The sequence below is a fragment of the Notolabrus celidotus genome, chromosome 8 (assembly GCF_009762535.1).
Source record: "Notolabrus celidotus isolate fNotCel1 chromosome 8, fNotCel1.pri, whole genome shotgun sequence".
NCBI lineage: Eukaryota > Metazoa > Chordata > Actinopteri > Labriformes > Labridae > Notolabrus > Notolabrus celidotus.
In genome coordinates, this window is record NC_048279.1 from 34,873,383 (window position 1) to 34,898,843 (window position 25,461).

The 25,461-nt window shown below is 42.4% G+C and overlaps 1 protein-coding gene across 1 annotated transcript in view; it reads left to right on the plus strand.

The window, feature by feature from the left end:
- The window catches only part of fat2 (FAT atypical cadherin 2), a 197,388-nt gene that overhangs the window by 68,130 nt on the left and 103,797 nt on the right, over positions 1-25,461 (plus strand). Inside the window, exons 7-15 of the mRNA XM_034690510.1 lie at positions 461-600; positions 3,078-3,140; positions 3,510-3,722; positions 3,960-4,170; positions 6,578-10,245; positions 12,510-12,903; positions 21,069-21,268; positions 21,680-21,833; positions 24,451-24,684. Coding sequence (XP_034546401.1) covers positions 461-600; positions 3,078-3,140; positions 3,510-3,722; positions 3,960-4,170; positions 6,578-10,245; positions 12,510-12,903; positions 21,069-21,268; positions 21,680-21,833; positions 24,451-24,684 — 5,277 coding nt within the window. The remainder of the gene's footprint in view (positions 1-460; positions 601-3,077; positions 3,141-3,509; positions 3,723-3,959; positions 4,171-6,577; positions 10,246-12,509; positions 12,904-21,068; positions 21,269-21,679; positions 21,834-24,450; positions 24,685-25,461) is intronic.

The window sequence follows — 25,461 nt, forward strand, 5'->3', positions numbered from 1 at the left end:
TTATTGGCAGCAACAAAAGTAGTAAAGTGTTTCAAGGCAAGGAGAAGCCAAGATGTTCCAGAGACCGACGTCTTACTGAGGTCCATTGTATTTAAAGGTTTTACTACAACGATGTTTTTTTTTTTATCTCTATGTTCCTCAAAGTTTCTGAGACTCATGCTGAGGGAGTTCAGCCCTCCTCAAGTTAAAGGGTGGATCATTAATTACAGCGCCCCCCACAGGGAAATCATCGCACTTCGTCAGACACTCGAGGTCTACGCCAGGATGCATCATTCCTGCCACTTGTCAAAATCAGAGCTGCCGACTCTGACGTATCGTCCGAGATATCGCATCTGACAGCCGGGCTCGGCCTGATTCATAACCCCGCGTTGTGTAGCAACAACACCTGATGGGATAAACCTCAATCTCCATCCGTCTCTCTCGCTCCCTCACCAGTGTCTGCTGTTTCTCTCTCTTTCAGGTGGCGATGAGGAAAAGGACTTTGATATTCAGAGGAACACGGGAACCATCTCCATCGCCCGCCGGCTGGATGCGGCACGACGCTCGAACTACAACATGACGGTGCGGGTCACCGACGGGTACCACAGCGCCACCACACAGGTGAGGAACACGAGTAGTGGAACACATGCCTCAAAAAAAGCACAAGGAAACTGGTTTAACTGGCCCAAGAGACGATGAAGTGGAAGCATCCAAATGTGGGCTATGCTTTAAACCACTAATCCGTCTGATGGCCAACAAGGTTGAGTAAAAGTCTCTGAGCCGACTTCTCACTTATTTATAAACTCACAAAATGTTTCCCCAATGAGCAGAAGGTCTCAGTCCTCGGTTTCAAGTCTTCTTCATTACAGCATGATGTTCTTTTTGTTGGTTGTCATCCAATTTAGAGTCAAATAGACTAGATATAAGAAGTTATTTTCTGAAGTTAAGTTCTACTTCAGGGACTTTTCAACAAGGATATAGACACAGAAGTGCATATCCTACATTTTTCCTTAATAGTCTCTTCTGGCTCCAACAAAACAAGATGGCGATGACCTAATGGTGCATTCAAATGGCGTTGTGTGTACTGTGTTCACAAGAAGAGAACATATGAACTTCCCTTTGTATTGCATGCACCACATCAAGAGTCGAATTGATCTGAAAGCTTCCATTTCAATGGTGTCCATCCATTGATGGTAAATCCGTCAACTTTGAGTCATTTTTCTTCAAATTTTGAAGTATTTTTGGGTGAAAATATTGGCTATATTGTAACATGTAAAAGCAGTATTGCAACAACCTTTCTGTGGTCATGCACAAGTAAGGTTCATGTTATTGTCACGCCCACAAGCACCGTTTTTACCCAAGCACAACACTTTAACACCAAGCCTTTCCTGTTCATGACTTCATGACTTCATGACTTTACAAGTTCCATTTGCAGCCAGCATGAATACCAAAATTTGTGATTCAAAACTTCTGTGCAGACACATAGGGATGCTGCTACAGTGAAACGTTTATTATCAGAATCAGAATCAGAAATACTTTATCTATCCTTGGGGGGAAAATTCTGGCATTACAGAGCTCTTAAAAAACAGTATGTAAAAGAAGTTAGATATTAATAGAAGAAGGAATAAAATAAGATATAAATACAAACAAAATAAAATAAAGATCAAATAAAATAGAATACAGTGAAATGATAATAAAGTATATAGAAGCACAGAATAGTTAGTCAGCTATGCATGAGGGAATCCTCATTTTTTGCCGTTTCTATAACCAAACACATCAGATTTTGTCAGATCAGATTATGATAACTCTATTGTTGGGTTCATGCCAAGCCAATTCATGACCACTTCGTCTTCTGGTTTCCCTTTAAGAAATAATAAACAGAGACAAGATGCCCAAGACCGGCTCAGTTAATTATAAACAAAGGCACTGGTATTTTGAAGTGAGAACATAATCCAAAAAATACAACATTGGGGAACTATAAAACACTGCTTTCTAATAGTTCCAGTGTAGACGTATCAAGAAGTCAGTCCACTTAAAAAGTTGTTCAAGTCTTTTAAAGGTGACATATCATGCAAAATGGACTTTTTAATGGTTCTCTACCTGAAATATGTGTCCCTGTCTACAAACCCCCTGAGAATGAAAAGAATCCATTCTGCCCCTGTTCTGATTTCTCCACCTTTCTGTAAATGTGTGTGAAACCAGCCGTTTCAGACTTCCGTGTTTTTGTTACGTAACAACAATATCCGGTCTGTCACGGAGTCAGAGCTCGGAGCTTGTTCAGCCCATAGACTGTATAAAATACAACTCAACCCCTCCTCTGTTTTTCATTCCCTGCACACATGTGTGCTAACAAGGAGCTTAGGAGGGAGGCATGCTAGTTGTAGGCTGTCTTAATAAACACAGAGGTCGGTTTTACTCCCCACGTCTGCAGATTTGAAGATCTAGAGGATGATTTTTATTTATCATGGATAAGTGGTAGCGCTAGTTAGCATAGCCACATAGCTACATGTTCGTAGCTGTGTACCAAGACACACGTCGACATACTGACAAATAAAACAACAAGTAACAGAATCTGTGACCAATCGTTCAGAAAGGTCCTGCTGCAGGCGCCTCTCCATCAGGATCAGATTCTGGATCAGATTCAGAGGGTTGAAGTAACGCGATCTCTGAGCAGCCGTGTATATTCAGCCAACATGTAAACATTAGATCAACGTGCTGGACAGCCGAGGCACATCCACTTCCTGAGGGGGCGTGGTCAGAGAGAAAACAGAGTGTTCTGAGGAGGGCTGAAGAAGAGGGCTTTTCAGGCAGACCAAAATCTGATTTCAAAGTGTTTTTTTGAGCATAAACTTTAAAGACATGTTTTGGGGACCTCTTAGACCAATATATGTTGATGAAAAAAGCGTGATATGTCACCTTTAACCAACACCAAGGTTTAAAAGACATTTTAGACAATTGTTTTTTCTCCTCAGTTGAGCTTTAAAATCTAACTATAAATCCTGCAGGAGTGAAGAAGCTTGAAATGCTGCCTCAGTCGTTGGTGTCATGTTTTCTGTGCATGTTTCCTCATCTCTGTTTATTCCTTGTTCTTGCTGCAGGCCTACATCCGTGTGCTGGACATGAACGAGCATCGGCCCGTCTTCCTGAAGTCGCTGTACGAGGTGAGAGTCAGGAGGTCAAGTTTTTGAATTTAACGCCTGTTTGACATTCGCTTCAAGTATATATATATATGTAAACATGTAAATAACACATAAGAGCATGTGTTTGAGGGTATATACATGTTGGGAGATTATTAACCTCAGCAGGGAGTCTTTACTGTGTTCATCAGGATGATCAACACACAGTACAGGGCAGCTTCTTGATAACAGTAATCCACCATCTCTTATATTATAGCTCTTATAGAAGGATTTCTCGTCCTTGAAGTGTTTCGTGTCCCTGATCAAACCTCCCGTTTCCTTGAGCTACTTTCTTTCTTTCATCACCTCATGAAACCTCGAGCATTCCCTCCTCTGTGTCCCTGTGTGTTTAAGGTGAGGGTTCCCGAGGATACCGCTCCCTGGAAGGACATCCTGCAGATCAGCGCCGAGGACGCCGACATCAACAGCAAACTGATTTACTCCATCCACAGCAGCCTCCACCCCGACAGCACCAAGCTCTTCCACCTGGACCCAAAGAGCGGAGTCCTGGTGATGACCCAGGAGCTGGACTACGAGAAGATCTCTGTTCATACTCTCATCATCATGGTAACTACAGGTTTTAACTGCTCCGGACTTAGAAGGGAAGCTTGTGAAATGATCAGTAGGGATGACAGACAGGGACTGTCATTTGAAATCCATGTTTTAATAAGCACAGCTGGCACTCCCCTCATTTTCTTATTGCTCTTGTGATATGTTTATCCAGCCTAAGTTAACATCACCGCCTCAGTAGTGTCTTCCCTCTGCAGAAAACAAACACTTTAATATGTCAACGCCTCCCCTCAGGTGCGGGACCAGGAGATCCCAGTGAAGAGGAACTTTGTGAAGGTGGTGGTTCACGTGGAGGATTGTAACGACCACTCGCCGGCTTTCCTCAGCCCCCGCTACGAGGCCAGCATCTCCAATCTGGCCCCCACGGGCTCAGAGGTGATCCGGGTCAAGGCCCTGGACAAGGACATGGGCAGCAACGCCGGCATCAGCTACTCCCTGCATTCTGGTGAGCAGCAAAGAAGATGCTTTTATGTTTTATGTATGCTCTTTGCTTTAAGTGTCACTCTGCTTTACATTCAATCTGCCACCATTCACTACACAGAGCTTCCTCCTTTAGCCACAGCCTTCAAATGACAGCGTGTTAGCTCAACTGAAGGGTTCAAGGACAAGATGATGACACTTGAGAGATCAGAGTGTCTCTCCAGCCAGTTCCCCGTCATTGAAATGTAAAGCCTCCAGTCTCAGCCCCCCCCCCTGATGCCTCTCTCGTTTTCTTACCTCTGTGTTTGCTTCTCACATCTCACTTACGCTGAAACGTCTTGACCTTCTGAGGGCTTTATAGAAAAGCAGAGCCCCACAGCTTTCATCCTCTCTTGCAGTAGTAGATGATTTGTCGAGGGGGTGTTGCTGAGCCTGTGCGGTCAAAGCAGTGGGACTCATTATGCCTGCTGAATGTGTTTTACACAGAAAAGAGCAAACATAATGTAAAAAAGCACGGTTCAATCTTGTTTGATTCCCCTTGAAAAGAGAGAAAAGAAACAGGCAGTGAGGATACATTTAGAGGAACTGTTTCCAGAGCAGTTTTGCTTCCTTGTCACAGCCTGAAAATCCATAAAATGCCACTTTTCTCTTTAAAGCTATTGACCCAAGTTAATAAAGGAAGACACTGAAGTCACTATTGTCATTAAAAAGCTGTTTCACTTGTAGTAAAGAGTTGCATGGGATGATCGATACCACTCTTATTGGTCTGGCTGCTTAAATTTGGTTGCTCAGTTTGCAGAAACACTAAAGTTTAGATACTTTTGGTGAGATGTGTGCATGCTGGACTGTTTCTTGTCCAGGAGCGGTGACTTCCAGACTCTCAGAAGGCAAACAAATCAGTGCATTCCCCACAAAACTGAGTCATCCCTTCCAGAAAGCAACATTATTTCAATTAATGCCAGATTAAATCAAATAAACAGATGGATTCAGGCAAAGAAAACAAGGGCTGTCAGCTTTTGCAACACCATAGGTAGGACACTAGAGCAGGGGTGTCAAACATGCACCCGCAGACCAAAACAGGCCCACCAGAGTGTCCAATCCGGCCCGTGGAACGACTTTGCAAAGTGAAAAAATGTACTTTTTTGCACTAAGACAAAGGGAAACGTTTAGAATTTACTGGTCCGGCCCACTTCAGATCAACTGTATGTGGCCCCTGAACTGAAATGAGTTTAGTTCCCCTGCACTAGAGAGACTCCCTGCTGCCGCCATGATGGAAAATAATGCTACTGCACTTTTGTATTTCACATTTGGCATGTTGGCACGTCCAAAGTCATCTGCACTTTGAGTCAAACAGCGTCAAAGTGTCACCAAGCTTCGAGTTTGAGCTACCACCTAGAATCTAAGCATGCAGGTGCAGCTAATCAGACTGATGACAGCATGCAACCACATCACAAAAACTGCAAGAGCACTGTTTGAGAGTGTGTGAATCATCACAGACCTGTGCATGAAACTTAATCTTGATCTTTTTAGGGAGCCTTTTTAACATCTGGCAAGGGACTGCAGATGTAAACTAGCCTTTTGGCTAACGCTGGCATATTTACAGAAGTGTTAATTAGTATGCATGATCCTTTTAAATACTAAATAAATCAAATAATAAATGAATAAAAAAGAAACAGACAAAGCTACAAAAATGGAACTCCTGAAAAGTGTGAATGCTTAATGAGGAATTACTGGATGTCAGTGAGAAATCAGAATTATCACAACATATTGACACTGATTGGACATTTTGTGGGGGTGCTCCTGCACAATTCTTAATGTGCAACAGTGTTATCATGTAAGAAAAGATAATAAAAGTAATCTGCAGCATTTTTTGAACAATAAATCTGGAAGTCAAGATCATAAAGTACCTTTTATTGCATTCATGTGATTAACAAATTAAGACTCTGGTACGAATAGCTTTACATTGTTCATAAAATCCAAATTAATGGGATTATAAACTTGATTAATATTCAAGAGTTCAAGGGTTCAAGATTCAAGGGTTTTTATTTTCATACCAACAAGCTGTCACATGAGATGGAACAAAATTTTGTTTCTCAGGTCCTGCATGAAGCCACAATGAGAACACACAATTAAAAAAAGAAGACAACAATAATCAATATGAAATTGTAAATATTGTGCATATGTGAGGGATAGACTGATTGAGTTGTTATGTAATAGTGCAATTTAATGTGCAAATGTACAATGTGCAAATTTTGAGGTAGTCCGTTTTATTCTAATGTTCATGTCAGAGTCTGCGCACCACCATCTTGCTGTTCATGCGATTAATTACAACTAAAATAACTTTTGACAGCTGTATTAAAAACGTTTGAGGTACTTTGTTTGTATAAAACCTTTTAAATATGAGATGCCCTAACCCTTCTTTCTCTCCGCAGGTAACATCGACAACATCTTCTCCATCGACCCAGAGCTGGGCTCCATCAGTGTGACCAAACCTCTGGACATCCAGCCTCAGGAGCAGTTCCACCTCACCGTCAAAGCCACCGATCAGGGCTTCCCTCAGCGCAGCGACCTCTGCTCCGTCCACGTCCACATCCGCGTTTCCGACCACACCCCGCCTGCCTTCCTCTCCGATGAATACCTCACAGAGATCAGTGAATTAAGCAGCCTTGGAACTCCAGTTGTCACCATCTCGGCCTCTAGCCCTGCTGCAGTGCATTATGGGATAGAAAGCGGCAACTCAGATGGGACGTTTCACATCAACCCCTTCACTGGGTTGATTTCGGCGCAGAAGCACCTTGACTTTGAGAACGTGGCGTCCTACAAGCTCAAAGTCACAGCTTCAACAACCGCTGGAGCCTCCTCAAAGACGATTGTGTACATCTATGTGATCGATGAAAATGACAACGCTCCTGTTTTTCGGCAACGTGAGTACCTGGGGCAAATAAGTGAGTCAGCTCACATGGACACAATGGTGATGGGAGAAAGAAACATCCCTCTGGTGATCCAGGCTTCAGACGCAGACAAAGACTCAAACTCTCTTCTGGTGTATCAGATCCTTGAACCAGAGGCGCTGAGCGTCTTCAAGATAGACCCGAGTATGGGCACCATATCTTTGATTTCACCGGTTGACTTTGAAACCAAGGCTGAGTACCACTTCACCGTGCAGGTGAAGGACTCAGGGGAGCCATCACTGTATGCAGCGGAGCCTGCCAAGGTCACCGTACGCATCCTGGACCTGAATGACTGCCCGCCACAATTCACCACCTCCGCGTACGAGCCATCCATCATCTTCCCGGCTGTCAGAGATATGGAGGTTGTACGCGTCACGGCCCATGACACAGACTCGGCGGTCTCATACAGCATCGCCGAGGGGAATCTTCACAATGCCTTTTCAATTCACCCAAATACTGGAGTCATCACGGTGAGCAATGCGACTGAGTTCATGCCTTTTTACCAACTGGTTGTAAGAGCCTCTGATGGCCTCTACAAAGACTTGGCGACAGTGAAGGTAAACGTTACAAACCTAACCGCCAGTGATCTTGGATTCGAGCAGAATCTGTATTCAGCAAGTGTTCAAGAAAACCTGAAGACGGTGAAAACTTTGGCAGCACTGAAAGCCTCAGGGAGTTATCTGAACGAGCCTCTTTTGTTTTCTGTGCTGAACCCAAATGGGAAGTTTGCGATATCCCAAACATCAGGGATTCTTGAGACGACTGGTATCCCCTTTGACCGAGAGGAACAAGACATTTATGATGTAGTTGTGAAGGTAGAAGACATGAGAAGCCCACCCAGGACCGCGACAGCCCAGGTCAAGGTGTTCATTGATGATGTGAATGACAACCCACCACAGTTTCTGAACCTACCCTTCTCCATGATGGTTTCTGACTCCTCTGACCCTGGAGATGTTTTGTACCAAGCAACAGCCGTCGACAAGGATCTGGGAGAGAATGGCTCCATCATGTACTCCCTGGAAGAGGACTACGACCTCTTCAGGATCGACCCTGACGTCGGGGATATATCTCTAAAGAGGCCTCTTGATTTTGAAGCTCTGAATAAGTATGTGTTGACAGTCGTAGCTATAGATGAAGGCGAGCCCAGCTTCAGCACAGGAGCAGAGCTCAGCATTCAAGTGAGGAATCAAACTAACCCGGTTTTCCAGACTCTCTTGTATCCTCTAAAAGTCCCTGAAAACGTTCCTCCATTCACGACCATCTTGCACGTCCAGGCCAGGAATCCAGAGGGCTACCGGCTCATCTACAACCTGGAGGAGGAGAATGCTTCAAGACACTTTCACATTGATTTCAAGACGGGCGTGCTGACCGTCACAAACCCTCTGGACTATGAGAGTGAAGCGATGCATGTGTTGACAGTGAGAGCTTCTGACTCTGTGACTGGAGCTTTCTCTGAAGCATCCATTGAAATCGAAGTAGAGGATGTGAACGATAACGCACCGGTTTTCTCAAAGCCGAGCTACTCTGTGGACGTACCTGAGGGGGCTGAAATCGGCACCTCTGTGATGCAACTCTCCGCCTCTGACAGGGACTCTGGGAGAAACAAAGACCTCACCTTCCAGATGGTGAAAACAGAAACAAACGAGACTGATTTCTTCCAGATAGACCCTCAGAGTGGGTTGATTGTCACAAAACAGGTGCTGGACCATGAAACCACCAAGAACTTTAACTTGAAAGTCAAAGTGTCGGACAACGGCACCGTCCCTCTGAGCAGTGAAGTCCACGTCTTCATAAATGTCACAGACATCAACGACAACCCACCAGACTTCGTCACGTCACAGTACGACGCCACTCTGGATGAAACAGCAAAGTGTGGGCACATCGTCATCAAAATCCAAGCTTCAGACCCCGACACCGGAGACCTGAATAACCTCAAGTACAAAATCCTCTCAGGGAACGAAGGCCGGTACTTCAACATCAACGAAACCTCAGGAATCATCTCTTTTTCTAACGTGTGTAAGAGGAATCTGGATCCATACTATAACCTGACGGTGGCGGTGTCTGATGGAGTGTTTCAGAAAACAGCTCCGGTCAGTATTGACATGATTAACAGCAACAGGCACAGTCCACACTTCAAGCAGAATATCTATGAAGCAGAGCTGGCTGAGAACGCAGAGGCGGGGACTCGTGTGATCCGACTGGCCGCCATTGACCCTGATGACGGCCCATACGGTAGCGTTGACTACACCATCATTAACAAACTCGCTGATGAGAAGTTTGCCATCGACAAGGACGGGCAGATAATCACGACGCAGCCGTTGGACAGAGAGAGCCCGGCGCAGAGAGTCATCGCTATCAAAGTCATGGCGAAAGACGGGGGAGGGAAAGTGGCTTTTTGCACCGTCAAGATCATCCTCACAGACGAGAACGACAACGTCCCTCAGTTCAAAGCGACTGAATACCAGGTTTCAATCCAGTCCACTGTGAATAAAGGCTCTCCTGTTATTCAGATCATGGCGTATGATGCAGACGACGGTAAGAACGCGGATGTCACGTACACGGTAGACGAAGCTGAAGAGGTGACTGAAGACGTAATCGAGATCAACCCTTTCACTGGCGTGGTGAGCGTCAAAGAGAGTCTTGTTGGCATGGAGAACAAGATCTTTAACTTCAAAGTGAAAGCTCGGGACGGCAGCCTGCCTTTCTATAACTCCACAGTCCCTGTGCAGGTCAAAGTGGTCCCCCCCGAGGTCCCTCTGCCCAAGTTCTCAGAGCCTCTGTACACCTTCTCGGCTGCAGAGGACATCCCTGTCGGGACCGAGATAGGCAACGTGAAGGCGGACTCCAACACGCCGCTCATTTACAGCCTGGTGAACGGAAACACCGTGGAGAGCAACAAAGACAAAGTGTTCAGTTTGGACAAGGAGAGCGGGACTTTGCTGCTGCAGAAGAGCATCGATCACGAGAAGACCAAGTGGTATCAGATCGATGTGATCGCTCAGGGGAACCACAACGGGACCGATGTGGCGTCGCTGGTGTCTGTCAGCATCCAGGTCCAAGACGTGAACGACAACCAGCCGGTGTTTGATGCTAACCCATACAGGGCCTTCTTGGCTGAGAACATGCCCGCTGGAACCACTGTCATCCAGGTAAGAAGACTTGTTCTCTATCTGATGTAGCTCTGCTTGTCTGAGGAGGGGGGAGCTCCTCTTGGTTAGCAGTTGAGTCTTCAGATTTGTTGTTGTCGTAGGGTCAGACTGCTGCTTTAAGAAGTCTACTCGTTGAGGGCTACTCAGTTACTTCAGTTACGTTTACATTGTTTAATCAGGCGGCAAACTCCGGTCTTAAAATAAGAAGCCCATGCAAAAGTGCTAAAAACTGCAGTTCCCAGAGTGTCCACTTGAGGCTGGCTGCAGAATAGCTAATTTCTCTATCGGCCCACACTGAACGGGGCTGAATTTTTTTATAACGTTGCAGTTCAGAAGATTTTAAGATTGCGAGTTTTGCCCAAATAAGAGCATGGCTGACTTCATTGACAGGTGGGCACCCTGTAGCTGTTAGCGTAAAGGCTAAAGGCCCGCCTCTTTACATCACACTAGCTCTACAAAAGTTAGGTTGAGTTCAACATTTCCAATATGGCACCCGCCAACAATTGGCTTCAAAACAGGGATTCAGGAGCAGATGGTTGAGGTTACAGATACTACGTCCATTAATTATACAATTTGTGTTTAACCCTGACTTTCCAACATGGCTGTTCATCAGATGTTTTGGTGTCCCAGCTGTCCACTCAGGATGGCTCGGCTTCCTTATGGCGTCCATAGTTATTGCAATCAACAAGTTATCTGATGAGGAAAGAGGGCAGGCAACAGGGAATTTTTTAGAGCTTTATTTTGAGAGGTAACTGGCAGAGAGAGTTGGGGACTGACGTGTGAGAAAGGAGCCACAACTTAACCACTTGGCTATATCCATGCCTACAACAGGGAATTCTTAGAGCACCCTCTGTTCTTTCACAAGAGAAACTACTTCAATCAGGAGAGACACAGTTTGAAGATTAAAGGTTATTTATTACAACTGAATGAATAATGAAACTTGACAGAAATCTTTGGCGTAAGGACTCTATGGGGGTCATGTTGTGAGCGTAGGATGTGTGAATTTGGCAGCAGGAGAAATCCTGAGTCCAGACACTGGCGGTAGTGGTTGATGAATCCTAGGAATTGAAGACTTTGCAGAGACCAGGTGGAGACGGGGAAGTGGAAGGGTGTGCACCATCAATGCAAGAAGGAACTAGCTGGAGAGAGAGACACATTTAAAAAGACAGCAGAAAGTTGATAGGCTGACGATAAGGGTGTGCCACTGAGCTATTAGATGACAGCTGCCGCTGATTAACCAATGACAGCTCCGGAGTGTGCAGCTGGAAGCGGGTGAGCTATTGAACGAGGGAGAGGAGAGTTAAACAACTGCTGTGATTGCTTTTTCTTTGTACAAGTAGTGGAAGGTTTGGGTGAAATAAGATAATTGTGAAAGAGAAATATCGTAGGTTTTGAAGTCAGAAGCCTCATCATACATGAAATATAAACTTTCCCCTCCATGCTGGAATGAATGTTAGGATTTATAACGTGATGCATGCAGGTGAATCAGTTCAAGGTCTGTTTTGTCCTGTAAAAAAGTATTTAAGATTAGTTTGCAACACCGGTTGAAAGGCAAGAAGTCTGATTTGTGTATTTATTTCATTTTGCATTGTATAGGGACAGATATGAAGGGAGCAAACTGATGCAACATGATAGGATTTATAGCATTTACATGCAACATTTGTGCTGTAATGGTCCTTTAAAATGCCTAAAAGATAGACAACAAATACAAAAGTAACAGTACAAAACAAACTCTTCAATGCAGGATTGTCAGTCAGTAAAAAGAAGCACAAGCTGATCAATGGCTGCATGACTCACCCCTGTTTACAAACTGTTCCCCAGTCTGGATGATTCATGAAAGGACACTTTGCACTCTTAGTTAGAAGCTCCTCAAGAAGAAGACAGGTACTTTATTGATCCCCAGGGGGGGAATTCAATTCTTTCACTCATGCTATTTTTTCGGTCATGCTACACATACAGTTTTTTCGGTATATACATACAAATGCACTCACATGCAGTGAACATGCTTAGGGAGAGATGTCAGAGTGAGGATACTGCCGGCAACCAGCGCACCCAGAGCAGTTGGGGGTTCGGTGCCTTGCTCAAGGGCACCTCGGCAGTGCCCAGGCAAGTGAACCGGCACCTCTCCAGCCACCAGTCCACAAGCTGCGTCCATACTGGGACGCTCTCAAGATATAAGATTGAAGTAGTGTCAACACATTTCTGTACAATGATCCAATTAGATTTAAATATGTATCTAAATGAGTTCTTCTCTCGTTCTCCAGGTGACCGCCAACGACCCTGACACCGACACTAATGGACTGGTGACCTACAGCCTGGAGTCTCTGCCCGATGACACGGCAGATGTCATTAAGGTGTTCACCATCGATGGAGACAGTGGCTGGATCACCACCGTCAGAGAGACGGACTGCGAGACGACCAGAGTTTACCGGTTCAACGTTGTGGCCACCGACCACGGCGGCGATGTCAAGCTGTCGTCCAGCGTCCTGGTGGAGGTGACGGTGACGGACGAGAACGACAACCCGCCCAAGTTCTCTAACGAGGTGTACCGCGGCTCGGTGGTGGAGAACAGCAGCCCGGGGGAAGTCCTCGTCTCCATGAAAACCACAGACGCTGATGTGTCACTGGAGAACCGCCTGGTGACGTGTTACATCACAGGTTAGAGCGTCCGACTGTGTATTTAAGAGTGTGTTCTCAGCGTTTAGCCTCTGTGTCTCTACATTAAGATTGCAGACATGGCTGCACAGAAGTGTAATGGTGTGTCACTGAAACACTCGTCTGTGGTCGTGTCTGTGTGTGTGTGTTTTTCCAACGATATTACTCTGCCACTGAAGATTCGTTTCACCGTGGGAATCATCCTGACATTAATGAGGTGAAATGAAATCTCTGTTAATCGCCCGCAACTGAGTTATGATACAATGTTATTCAAGCCACAGATTAATCACAAAGAGGAGCAGTTTGACAAGCCGGCAAGAAAAGAATACCAACCGCAATGCCCTGCAGCTAAAAACAAAAACAAAGCCTTTCAATTTATGCAAATCCTCAATTTTCCTCCAGATAGTTCAAGCCGCAGACCGTTCAAGGAGCTCGCTGTCACAATATTGTTTTTGGAAAGTGGAACAGAGGAAGATTTGCTTTGGGATTATTTATAAATGGTATGGTTCGGCTGACGCTGACACCGGCTTGTCAGAAAAAGAAAACAAACAGTGAATTTTAAGTTACCCACCATCAGTGTGACTGATGGGAGGATTTGACTGACTCAGGAGTGTCAGACTTCAGCAGAGCTGTTTCATGAAACAGAATCATCACTGTGGTGTTCAGTGGTTTACATCTGTGTTGTAGAAACACAGGACCATCTGTGCAGCTTGGTCTTTGTCCCACCAACCAGGAAAGGACACAAAATACTCCAAGTCACCTTTATTTATTCCACATGTGCACGTTCTTTTCACCGGGTGAGATAAGATAAGATATTACTTTATTGATCCCCCGGGGGGAAATTCAGTTGTTACATCAACCAACCCATAAGCACAATCAAGAAGAAGTTTCAATAAATAAAATAAAATAAAATAAAAATAGATAAATAAAGATAGAATACAATTTAGATATATACAATGTTACAAATTGAATTAGATTAAGTAGCAGTAATTACAGGCAGTATTAAAAATGTTTCAGTAGTGACAGGTTGACATGGTGTGATTATGGTTAATAATGACAGATTAAGCAATATCCATCTCATATCCATCTATATGCAGATGACACAATTATTCATACATCTAGTTCCTCCCTGACCACAGCACTGTCCACATTACAGGCCAGTTTCCTTAGTGTCCAACATGCTCTCATGAGGCTCCATTTGGTTTTAAATTCCAATAAAACTAAATGTACGGTTTTCAACAAAAACATGCCATTGCCCAACAGTCCCCTCAAAATCTCCTCCCTGGATGAGTCGGAGATTGAGTTTGTTGACAGTTACAAATACTTAGGGATCTGGCTTAACTGCAAACTTTTTTTGAAGCACACATCAACACACTACTCACTAAGGTCAAATCCTGCATTAGTTTTCTTTATCGCAACAAATCCTCCTTCACACACTCTGCTAAACAGCTTCTGGTTCAGATGACAGTCCTCCCTATTCTTGATTACGGTGACATAGTCTACAGGTCCGTTTCCAACACTCTCCTTCACAAACTGGATGTCATTTACCACGCTGCTATCCGTTTTGTCACTGGAGCCCCATTCACCACTCACCCAGTCACCTGTACTCTCAGCTGAACTGGCCTTCACTCCGCTCTCGCAGACAAACACACCGGTTTCTATTCATTTACAAATCCCTCACTGGTAAAACCCTTCACAGCACAAACCGTAGCCTGCGCTCAAGTAGCCTTATCAAACTCATCCCACCCAAAGCCCGGACCTCCTTTGGTTGCACCTCCTTCCAGTTTTCCGCTGCAAACGACTGGAATCACCTGCAACAATCCCTAAAGCTGACCTCTCTCATTCCACTCGCCACTTTCAAAAAACTAATACACCCCATAACTCAACATCACTGCACTTGCTTTTAAATTGCTTTTAAGTTGTTCACTGCTGTCATATTTTTGTATTGTATTGTTCTGTCTCTAGGTTTCTCTGTACGTCCTCTCTGTTTCTTGTTTTGTCTTTTATTTATTGTCATGCCACCTGTGTTGCCTCCTCGCCCAGGTCGTTATTGCAAATGAGAATTGGTTCTCAATTAACTCACCTGGTGAAATAAAGGTTAAATAAAAATAAACATGGGTATGTAATATGACCTTGAGTTGCAGTAAACAATAATAATGTAATATAACATAATATAATATACCCATACTCTAATATCAGAGTAGTCCTTAAAGGGACAGATCCATAATGCAAAAATAAAAAAACTGGGTACTTTTTCTTGTCTGTACCCAATCAGACTTTTTAGAACAGAAATATTGATTGCATCAGGAAGTTTCAGCTATATATTTTTTGTGTTTTTTAACAAAAAAAATATAGCTGAAATGTTTTTTTTTTTTTGCCTTTTGCAGAAAAACAAAAATAAATCTGCAATTCTGAGAAAAAAAACCTGTGTTTTAGGAAGACACTAACCATTTCTAATTTCTTTAGTTTTAATGATTATAGATTGCTCAATTTGTATTCCTTTAACTTTGGTAATTTAAGTGATATTTTCTTGATATTTGCTGCAAAATATTCAGGAATAAATTATCAACACGTCATTAGAAGGAACACAAACTTAAAGAGTCTCAAGCAGCAGACCAAAAATCTCAGAGAAAGCCACATACTTTAGTATATGGCATCACTACACATACTTGATACTTGCAAAAAATGACATGTTTAATAATCTAAAAGCTTCTGAATCAAATGAACACATGCTTCTTTTTTATTGCAGAGTGAGGCAATATTTGAAATGTATACGCCACCATTTAAAAGTTTGGACACACCTTCTCATTCATTTTTATTCATTCTAATTATTTTCCACATTGTAGATTAATACTGAAGACATCAAAACTATGAAATAATCTGGTTTTACCATAATCTGGATTACAACAGTAGTCAAATAGAGCTATCCATTGTGTGCTAACCCTACCTCTGAACAACACAACTGATGGTCTCAAACACATTAAGAAGGCAAGTCATTCTACAAATGAACTCTTGACAAGGCTCATGTTAATTAGAAACCATTCCAGGAGACCACTTCATGAAGCAGACTGAGAGAATACCAAGAGTGTGCAAAGCTGTCATGAAGGAAAAAGGGGGCTACTTTACAGAGTCTAAAATATAAAACATATTCTGCTTTGTTTAACACTTTTTTAAAAATCAAATAATTCCATATATGTTCTTTCATAGTTTTGATGTCTTCAGTATTAATCTACAGTGTTTACAATAATTAAAATAAATACAAACCCTTGAAGGAGAAGGTGTTTCCAAACTTTTGACTGGTAGTGTAGGTAAGTGTTGAAACAAGAACCTCTCACATATACCAAATCTGCAACAGAGAGAAGTGCCACCATCACTACGTCTTTGTGCTTCCACATTACATCCCATAAAGGCATAATATTTGTGTCCTAGATGCTGCTGAAGCATGAGAGGCACGGCTGCATACACACACACTCAAACGTGCACATACACACAGCACACCTGGCTCTGACGCTACACATCGCCCCTGTCTTCCCTCTGTTCCACCTCTGTTACTCTCTCTAAGGGGGGATCAGAGGCGGTATGACTTTTCCCCACCATTACGCCTCCATGTGTTGCACACTGCAGACGAGATGAAGGTTCAGTATGCAAAAAGAAAAGAGGACAAGAGGCTCTTCTGGTCACCATGTTGTCTCTTCCTGTGCCTGAGAGCTTCTTTAAACCTGCACATGATGCACAAAGTCAGTGCAGTAAAACTCTCTGTGTCACTTTAACTCTACCTGACATAACTTGTTGTAGCCTTTAATAAACTGCCCTCCGTGTGTTTATGATATATCACCTCACAGTGCTGCAGGCTGTTTGTGTACTGTAACTCTCAATTAGTCTCACTGCCAAAAAAAACCCAACATCTCACCTCAACGCTTCACTCACAGGACCTGTGTGGCAACCCCGAGCAGGCTCGACTCCTTTACCGTCTCCATCAGTGTGTGTCACCTGTCAGACAGGTGTGTGTCAGGCTGTGATGCAATCTGCCGTAACACACTGATGTGATACTCAGCCAGCAGCTCCGGCTGTCTAATCACAGAGAAAGATAAAAGTTTGTGCAGAGGAGAAAGGTACCGTGAAATGCAGATCGTGGTTCTTTTGGTGAGTCATCGTCGTGTTACAGAAAATCTCCCCACAACATCCAGCTGAGAGAAAATGAAGATGGCAAACAGAAACTCCTGAATTATTCATGAGGAATAACTCAGAGTCAGAGCTCGATATCAGACATGCTGCTGCATTAAATGAAGAAACTTTGGATTAAAACAAAACTTAAATTACTGAAATGGAAATACTAATGCTAGAGAAGAAAAATAAGCTTAAATGTTCTGTTTATGTATTTGAAATATAAGGCAAGGCAAGGCAAGGCAGCTTTATTTGTATAGCGCATTTCATACACGAGGGCAACTCAATGTGCTTTACATTAAAACATTAAAAGCATTGGAAACATTCAAACAGGCATACAATAACACATAAAACAGAAAAGAAAAGGAAAATTAGAAATATATTAAAGATTACATTAAAATGTTAATTTAAAGTGGGTTAAAATAATCTAAGATAGGAAGGCAGTGGCAAATAAAAAAGTCTTAGTCTTTGATTTAAAAGAGGTGAGAGTTGGAGCAGACCTACAGCTTTCAGGGAGTGTGTTCCAGATATGTGGTGCATAATATAAGCATTACTTCTTCTCATTACAACACAGGAGGCTCAAACTATACACATGAACAAGAGAACTCATACAATCGTCAAGAACTTCAGACCCCCAAAATAATTCCTCACTTACAAAAAATCTTAAATACAGAATATTCTTCACTGATAACATGTCAAACATGGCTGCTGAGTCTTTCTGTCTTTTTCTTCTTATAATGTTATAACAATAATAATAATAATGCCTCCATTTATATAGGGCTTTTCAAAACAAGTTACAAAGCCAGTTCATACCAAGCGGCAACCTCCGGTCTAAAAATATGAGTCACTGCGGAAGTGTTAAAAGCTGCAGTTCATCGAGGATCCTCTTGAGGCTGGCTCCGGAAGTACAGGAAGTCACATACACATGAATGGGGAAAAAGACGATCTTTGCAGCATTAATAAACATGTTTACAGCCTGGTACAAAAGATGAGTGTAGTCTGGATATCTCATTTCTCGATGTCCTCTCACTGTGAGGGGGGTGAATTTTTTTCTAATTCGGCAATTTCGAAGATATTGAGATTACTAGTCTTCCAATGAGAGGCACAGCTGCCTGCAGGAACACTGTAGCTGTTGGCTAGGAGGCTCAAAGCCCGCCTCTACGTCACTGTGGCTGTTTCCGAAACGGCCTGCTACATACTACTTACTAATGTAGTAGGCAGTAGGTATTGCCTACTACATTCTGCGTTTGAATTTAGTATGTGGTATGACTGTTCTGTCCGATCTGTCATGCAGCATGCTGAGCCAGACTTCGCTGGATTTCCGGTTTCGGAAAGCGGAAGTAAACAACGACGAAGCCGATAAATAAAATGCTTATTTAGCATCCATTTATGATTTAAAAAGTTAGGAAGTGGTTTATATGTAATTTGATAACTTTCACAGCACCCAGAAACGGATTTCCTCCCGTCAAAAAATGAGGAAAAAGAAAAAGCAGAACGAGCGCTGTGCATTATGGGAAACAGTACGCGAGGCAGACTGGTCCGATGCATACTGAGATATTTTCCCGAATCAGTAGACATCCGGGGAGTTTTGGCATACTGCAGATTTTGCTCTTGTTCACATACTACTTACTACATACTGAATTTTGGACATATCAGTACGTACTGCTAGTATAGTAGGCGATTTCGGAAACAGCCACTGGCTCAACAGAAGCAATATGGCTGCCGCTCCCGATTGGCTTCAAAACAGCGTTCAGAAACAGATGGGTGACGTCACGGTTACTACGTCCAGATTTTTTACAATCTATGGTTCATACATGAAAAACTCAGCAAGCAGCAACTGATCAAATGTTTCTAAATCCAACAAAATCAATAACATCCAAACAATAAACCATAAAATCTATTAAAAGCAGGTTTCAGTAGTGAGTTTAAATAAAGCTTCCTACCTAATAGAGCAGGGGTTCCAAAGTGTGGGTCGGGACCCCCTGGGAGGTCACAAGACACAAACTGGGGGTCGTGAGATGTCTTCCAGAATGTTTCATTTTTTAAGTTATCTAAAAATAGCACATTTTACCCATTATAGTAAAGAATATCAACAAAAATAGTAGCAAAACTTGAATAAAACCTTGAAAATATAAAATGTAATGAGTTTTCTGCCTTTCTTTGTTGCCAGATGACTCCTAAGTTTAGGGTTAGTGATCAGTTCATTATCAAAAGCATCAGTAGCAGCAGGTTAATTCATAACAGCACAGGAAACACAGACACATGCTCATATAGGTAGGGTCATTTTCTGCAGACCAGATAAATGAAGACACATTTAATAAATGTTAGGGACAGTGGGGGTGGTGAGTCTTTGGCATTTATAATTTGGGGGTCGTGGGCTGAAAAGTTTGGGAACCCCTGGTATAGAGGATCTATGGTCACATGAAGGCTTGTTTTCTTCTACATATATATAACATCGTTGTTTAAATGACTAAATATCTGCTCAATGGTGTTCAAAAGAAACTTCTTTTATCATTAAATACTTCATGTTAGAAATTACGTCGTGAGTTCCTGAGTTTCTGTCGGCCTTGGAGAAATCCATAGATTTTTACACCAGTTAGTCAATCGATGATAAAGAAGCAGCTATTCTGTGAATGTATATACAATTAAGTTCTTATTCCATGAAAAACCTTTGAGTATATTTTTCTTCAGGGTTCTTCAATGAAGGAGTTTGTGGTTCATTCTAGTTTGACATCTTAGTTAGGCAAGGCAAGGCAAGGCAGCTTTGTTTGTATAGTGTATTTCATACACGAGGGCAACTCAATGTGCTTTACATTAAAACATTAAAAGCATTGGAAACATTCAGACAGGCATAAAAGAACACAATTAAAATGACAAATATAATAAAACAGAAAAGAAAAGGAAAATTAGAAATATATTAAAAATCACATTAAAATTTTAATTTAAAGCGAGTTAAAATAATCTAAGATAGGAAGGCAGTGGCAAATAAAAAAGTCTTAGTCTTTGATTTAAAAGAGGTGAGAGTTGGAGCAGACCTGCAGCTTTCAGGGAGTGTGTTCCAGATATGTGGTGCATAATGACTAAACGCTGCTTCACCATGTTTCCTTCTGACTCTAGGGACTGAAAGCAGACCAGTACCTGATGACCTCAGTGGTCCAGGTGGTTCATACAGTAGCAGCAGATCAGCAATGTATTTTGGGCCTAAACCATTCAGTGCTTTATAAACCATCAGCAGGATTTTAAAGTCTATTCTCTGACAGACAGGAAGCCAGTGTAGAGATCTAAGAACTGGAGTGATGTGGTCTACTTTTGTGGTCCTTGTTAGGACTCGAGCAGCAGCATTCTGTATGAGCTGCAGCCGTCTGATGGACTTTTTAGGGAGTCCTGTAAAGACCCCGTTACAGTAGTCTAGTCTGCTAAAGATAAATGCATGGAGGAGCTTTTCTGCATCCTGCTGAGACAGGAGTCCTTTAATCCTTGATATATTTTTAAGGTGATAGTAGGCGGACTTTGTAATTGTCTTAATGTGACTGCTGAAATTAAGGTCTGAGTCTAAGATTACACCAAGGTTTCTGGCTTGGTTTGAACATTTCATCGTTGCAGATTGGAGCTGAGCAGTAACCTTTAACCTTTCTTCCTCCAAAAACAATCATTTCAGTTTTTATTTGTTTAACTGAAGAAAGTTCTGACTCGTCCAGTCGTTGATTTGTTCAATGCATTTACTCAGTGTTTGTATGGGACTATAATCCCCTGGTGATATGGTGATGTAAATGTGTGTGTCATCTGCATAGCTATGGTATTTTATTAGTTAATGAATGTTTGCTCTCCAGAGCCTGATGTACATTTTCAAATGTTTCTGGATGTGTTATGATGATCAAACACTTCTTTTTGAAAGAATCTCTTAAGAGAGAATGAGCACAAGCTGCAGCCCTGGATGTCAGATTTGACCCTCTTGTCATAGTCTCACTAACCAAACTTAAACTCTGTTTTCATCCCACAAACAGACGGGGATCCTCTGGGCCAGTTTGCCATCATCCAGGAGGACGAGGGTCAGTGGGGTCTGATCCTGAAGGAGCCTCTGGACAGAGAGACCAAAGACAGATACACACTCAAAGTCCTCGCCACAGACGGGAAGTTTGAGGCTCCGGTGACTGTGGAGGTGCACGTGCTGGACATCAATGACAACAGTCCTCTGTGCGAGCAGGTGAGGATGCTTTTTTTAACCTTAGCATTTGAAGATAACGTTCTTGAATGCATCATATTGTCATGCATTGTAGAAAAGCAGCACATTATCATCTATGGATGCGTGAAATCCAGAATCTGCATGCAAATTGAATATCTGATTTTGAATAAAAAGGTGTCTAACTTGATAATACTGGAGCAGCTCTTGCCACCTTGTTGTGACTGATTGTGACTCAAAAAAGCATCTAAGTGTAAAAACTTGAAAGCAGCCCGACTCAAAAAGTGCTCAAAAAGCTTGAAACACCTTTTTTTCTTCTTCATTACTGGATTCCAGTCACTCTGTTGTTTCATTTATCCAGCACTCAACATCTTGACCGGGAAAAGTGCTATGCAAATGGAGTCCTTGATTATTATTATTATCCTCCTGTTGCAGCTGGTGTACACAGAGGCGGTGATGGAAAACTCACCCTCCAGCATGTTTGTGCTGAAGGTGTCGGCTTCAGATCCCGACGTGGGAGCTAATGGGCAGATCTCCTACACGCTCCACGGTCCGGACTCAGACAAGTTCCATCTAGACCAGAGGACAGGTATGATGGTGTCTGTTTGGGGTCAAAACAAGAGTGATCCTTTTAAGTGATCTGTGCTGAGTGTTTGATAGCATGGAGTGCTCAGAGAGGCTCTGTGCCGCTAAGAGGGGAAAACAGTTCCATTGTCATTTCTTCTTTCCCATTTCGAGGGGCACCTCTGACATCCATCATACTTAATATCTGTCATAACATCTTTCTCTCATGTCTTTAGAGTCGCCAGATTGCCCATAAGATAACTCTCAGAGGGGTTGTACATGTGGCTTTGTTAAGTCATGTGGCGGCCCCGGCACTTGGAACAGATTGAAATAACTTCACAACTACTGAAGCCAAAAAGGAGCCACAGAAAACCATTTAGAGCATCTAATGTGATGACGATTATACCTGTCAAACAGTAATTTTTATATCAGAAAGTGGTACACCATATTTTTTAAGGTGCCTTTCTGGCATTCTCACCCTCACTAGAAAGGACAGCCAAAGAGAGACAGGAAATGTAATGAGCAGAGAGCGGGGGGATGGCATGCAACAAGGACTTGCAGCTTCTGTACATAGGGACAGCTGCAACTGACACCCAGCAGCACAAAAGGTTAAACTGTGTCCTCCCTCTGGTGATGATTCCTAAAAATTAGTTGGTACCATATGTTTGCACCTGATGACGAAAAGGTTAACACAAGCACTTGCAGCCAGGAGCATGAAAGTGCATGTCAGTAAAAGCAGCACTGGGGATTGACTTCCAATCAGAGGCTATTGGAAATAAATTTATGTTGCAGAAACAAGAAATATTCACAGTCAGGTTAGATGTTAAAATGAACTGAAGAACAATGTTGCGTCAGGACATGTTGGACGTCTTCAGTAAAATAACTGTGCTGCTCTGAATGTGGATGCATGGATAAATCTTTTAAAGTGATTCATCTCAAAGTCTTTCTACCAGTCCCTTACATGCTAAATATCTTGCCCAAACATTCAATCAATCAATCTTTATTTAAAGTGCCAAATCACAACAGCAGGTCTAGACCGTACTCTATGTTCTATTATCAACAAAGACCCAACATCAAGACTGGATCAGATCCAGTCCCATCTTCCAGACAGGACTCAGTCTGATCTCATCTTAATCCACCATGAGCAGAGCACTTTGCAGCATTTAGCAGGTTACAGTGGCAAGGACAAACTTCCTTTAACAGGCAGAAACCTCCAGCAGGACCAGACTCATGTTAGACACACATCTGCTGAGACCGTGTTGGAGAGAGGGATAGAGGGAGATGAAGAGAGAGAGAGAGATGATAGTGGGGAGACGGATAGTAGTCTGAGACCAGAATGTAATATGCTTAAAAGCCAGTATACTGGCTTGGTAAAGATATAAGGCCAGTACAGAGGAGGATTAGGGCCACTGAAATATATTTTTATGGAGGGAAGATGAGCAAAAAAATGTTGAGTGTAATTTAAAAAAAAAAAAAAGTTTCATATTTTATTGTATTTTATATTCAAATTTTAGATATTTGAAAGCTGGAAGAGAGAAACAGCATCTTTTTCCTGTATGTCTCGTATATACAGTGAAAACTGACAATAAAAACCTTTGAATCTTTGAATCTTTGAATCTTGAATCTTGGAAAAAAGTCAAAATTCAGAATTTAATGTCAGAATAAAAAAAGAAAACATTTCCCTAACACAAAAGTAAATACATTGCCTGCCCACAAAATTCAGAATTTAATCTCAGAATTAAACAAATATTAATTACAACTTATTGTATTTTTATTTCCTGGCCTGCCCTTTCAAAAATATTTTTTTCTCTCTCTTCCATAGACCAGTGATAATGGTCTATGTGCTTAGTTTTTACACTATATGTTGGTATTCACATCCCTACAATATACATTTATAGTTAAAGCCTCTGTGGTGATTTTGTGGCCACATATAAAACAGACTGAAATTAACAGATGCTTTTAATGACCTATATAAAGCATAAAAGACCATCTGTGACAGGACTGACTTCTTCAAAATGTTAATTAGTGCTTTTATATGCTCCGCTGAGGGTTTGGTGTCACATGAGATTGTTAAAGAAACAAACATTTGACTATAAGAAGAAAGTAGGATGAACTTCTTGGGTCAAAACACGACCTACGCGTATAAATCACAACATGAGAAGAGATGAGACATATCGTGTCGACCACAGGGGGCGCCAAAGTCCAGACAACTGAACGTTCCTCACAGGAGCTTTAAAAGATGATGCCAACATTTACATGATCCACCTTCAGCCATATGTTTGAGTGAAGCATGATGAAAAGCAAGTTTATGTATGAATATCCTAACTCTGTGGTGAGGATGAGACGCTAAAATTATTGAGAGGATCTTTTAAAACTTAACATCTTGAAAGTTTGCGTGCAATGTGATAATTGTGGTTATTACAGTTAAACTAACATCCTTAAAGCTGGCACATAACCTGCTTACTAACTTACACAGAAAAGGAAAGATAAGATCATTACACACACTAAACTATGAGCACATTTTAATAGCACAAGTTAGCATGAGAAAAACATATCAGGGGAATACCAGAGTGTGAAAGATGAAAAGATAACCTGTGACTAAGTTCTTCTGACTCCAGTATTCTGTATCCACGTGTCCCCAGGTGAGCTCTTCACCCTCGCTGTGCTGGACAGAGAGAGGGATGTGGACTATAAACTGATGGCCAAGGCAACAGACGGCGGGGGGCGGTCATGTCAGGCAGACATCCTGCTGATGGTCCAGGACATGAACGACAACCCGCCACGCTTCTCCTCCAGCCACTATGAGGTCACCGTGTTCGACAACACCACCGTCAGGACACCCATCGCTGTGGTGTACGCAAAGGACCCAGACACAGGTATGCTTTTTTCTTTCTTTCTTTTAAGTGGTTACATGAGCTGAGGAACATGTAAGTCAGGGTTACAACACAATGTGACCACAGAGAGGATTATTCTGCTGTCTCTGTCAGGTCAGAACACGTCGTGACAACCTCTCAGCGCCTGTATGAGTGATCCTTATCACTATTAAACCACACAGGCCTGCCTTTGTGTGTGTGCTTAATAAGAATGCTGCAGCTAAGTCTAGTCATAGTCAAAGACCAAACAGTCCCCAGCAGGTCTCTGAAACACCCACCTGATTCCTCTCCAGCTGTGCAGGTAATTAAAGCTGCACTGAGATTTAACCATTAACCACGGCAGGGTTTGCATCTTGCTCCACTCATGAGGTCAGAGATGATTTTACATCTTCTGTTTGCTGTGTTTACCACAAGTCTAGAGTTTAAGTCTCACTAGAGGAGTTGCTGAACAAATCTATTGCTACTCAATGAAAGCAGTGTTCTTAATGATTCTTTTCTTGGTGATTAACTCTTGTGAAAAGTCCACAACACAGGTTCCCCAAATCATGCCTTCAATTCCTTTGTTTTCCAACAAACTGTCCAAAATGCAAACTCCTCAAATTAGCTTTAAAAATTGCAAACTAAAGAGGTAAATCTTTAAATTTAAGAACCAGGAAGCGAACATTTTTGCTTGGAAAATGTCAGATATGATGCATAAGTTATGACAACAGAAGTTTATTAAAGAAATGCATTGATAATTAATTACCCTCCATCCATTTCAGCTGCTCAAATATATCAATT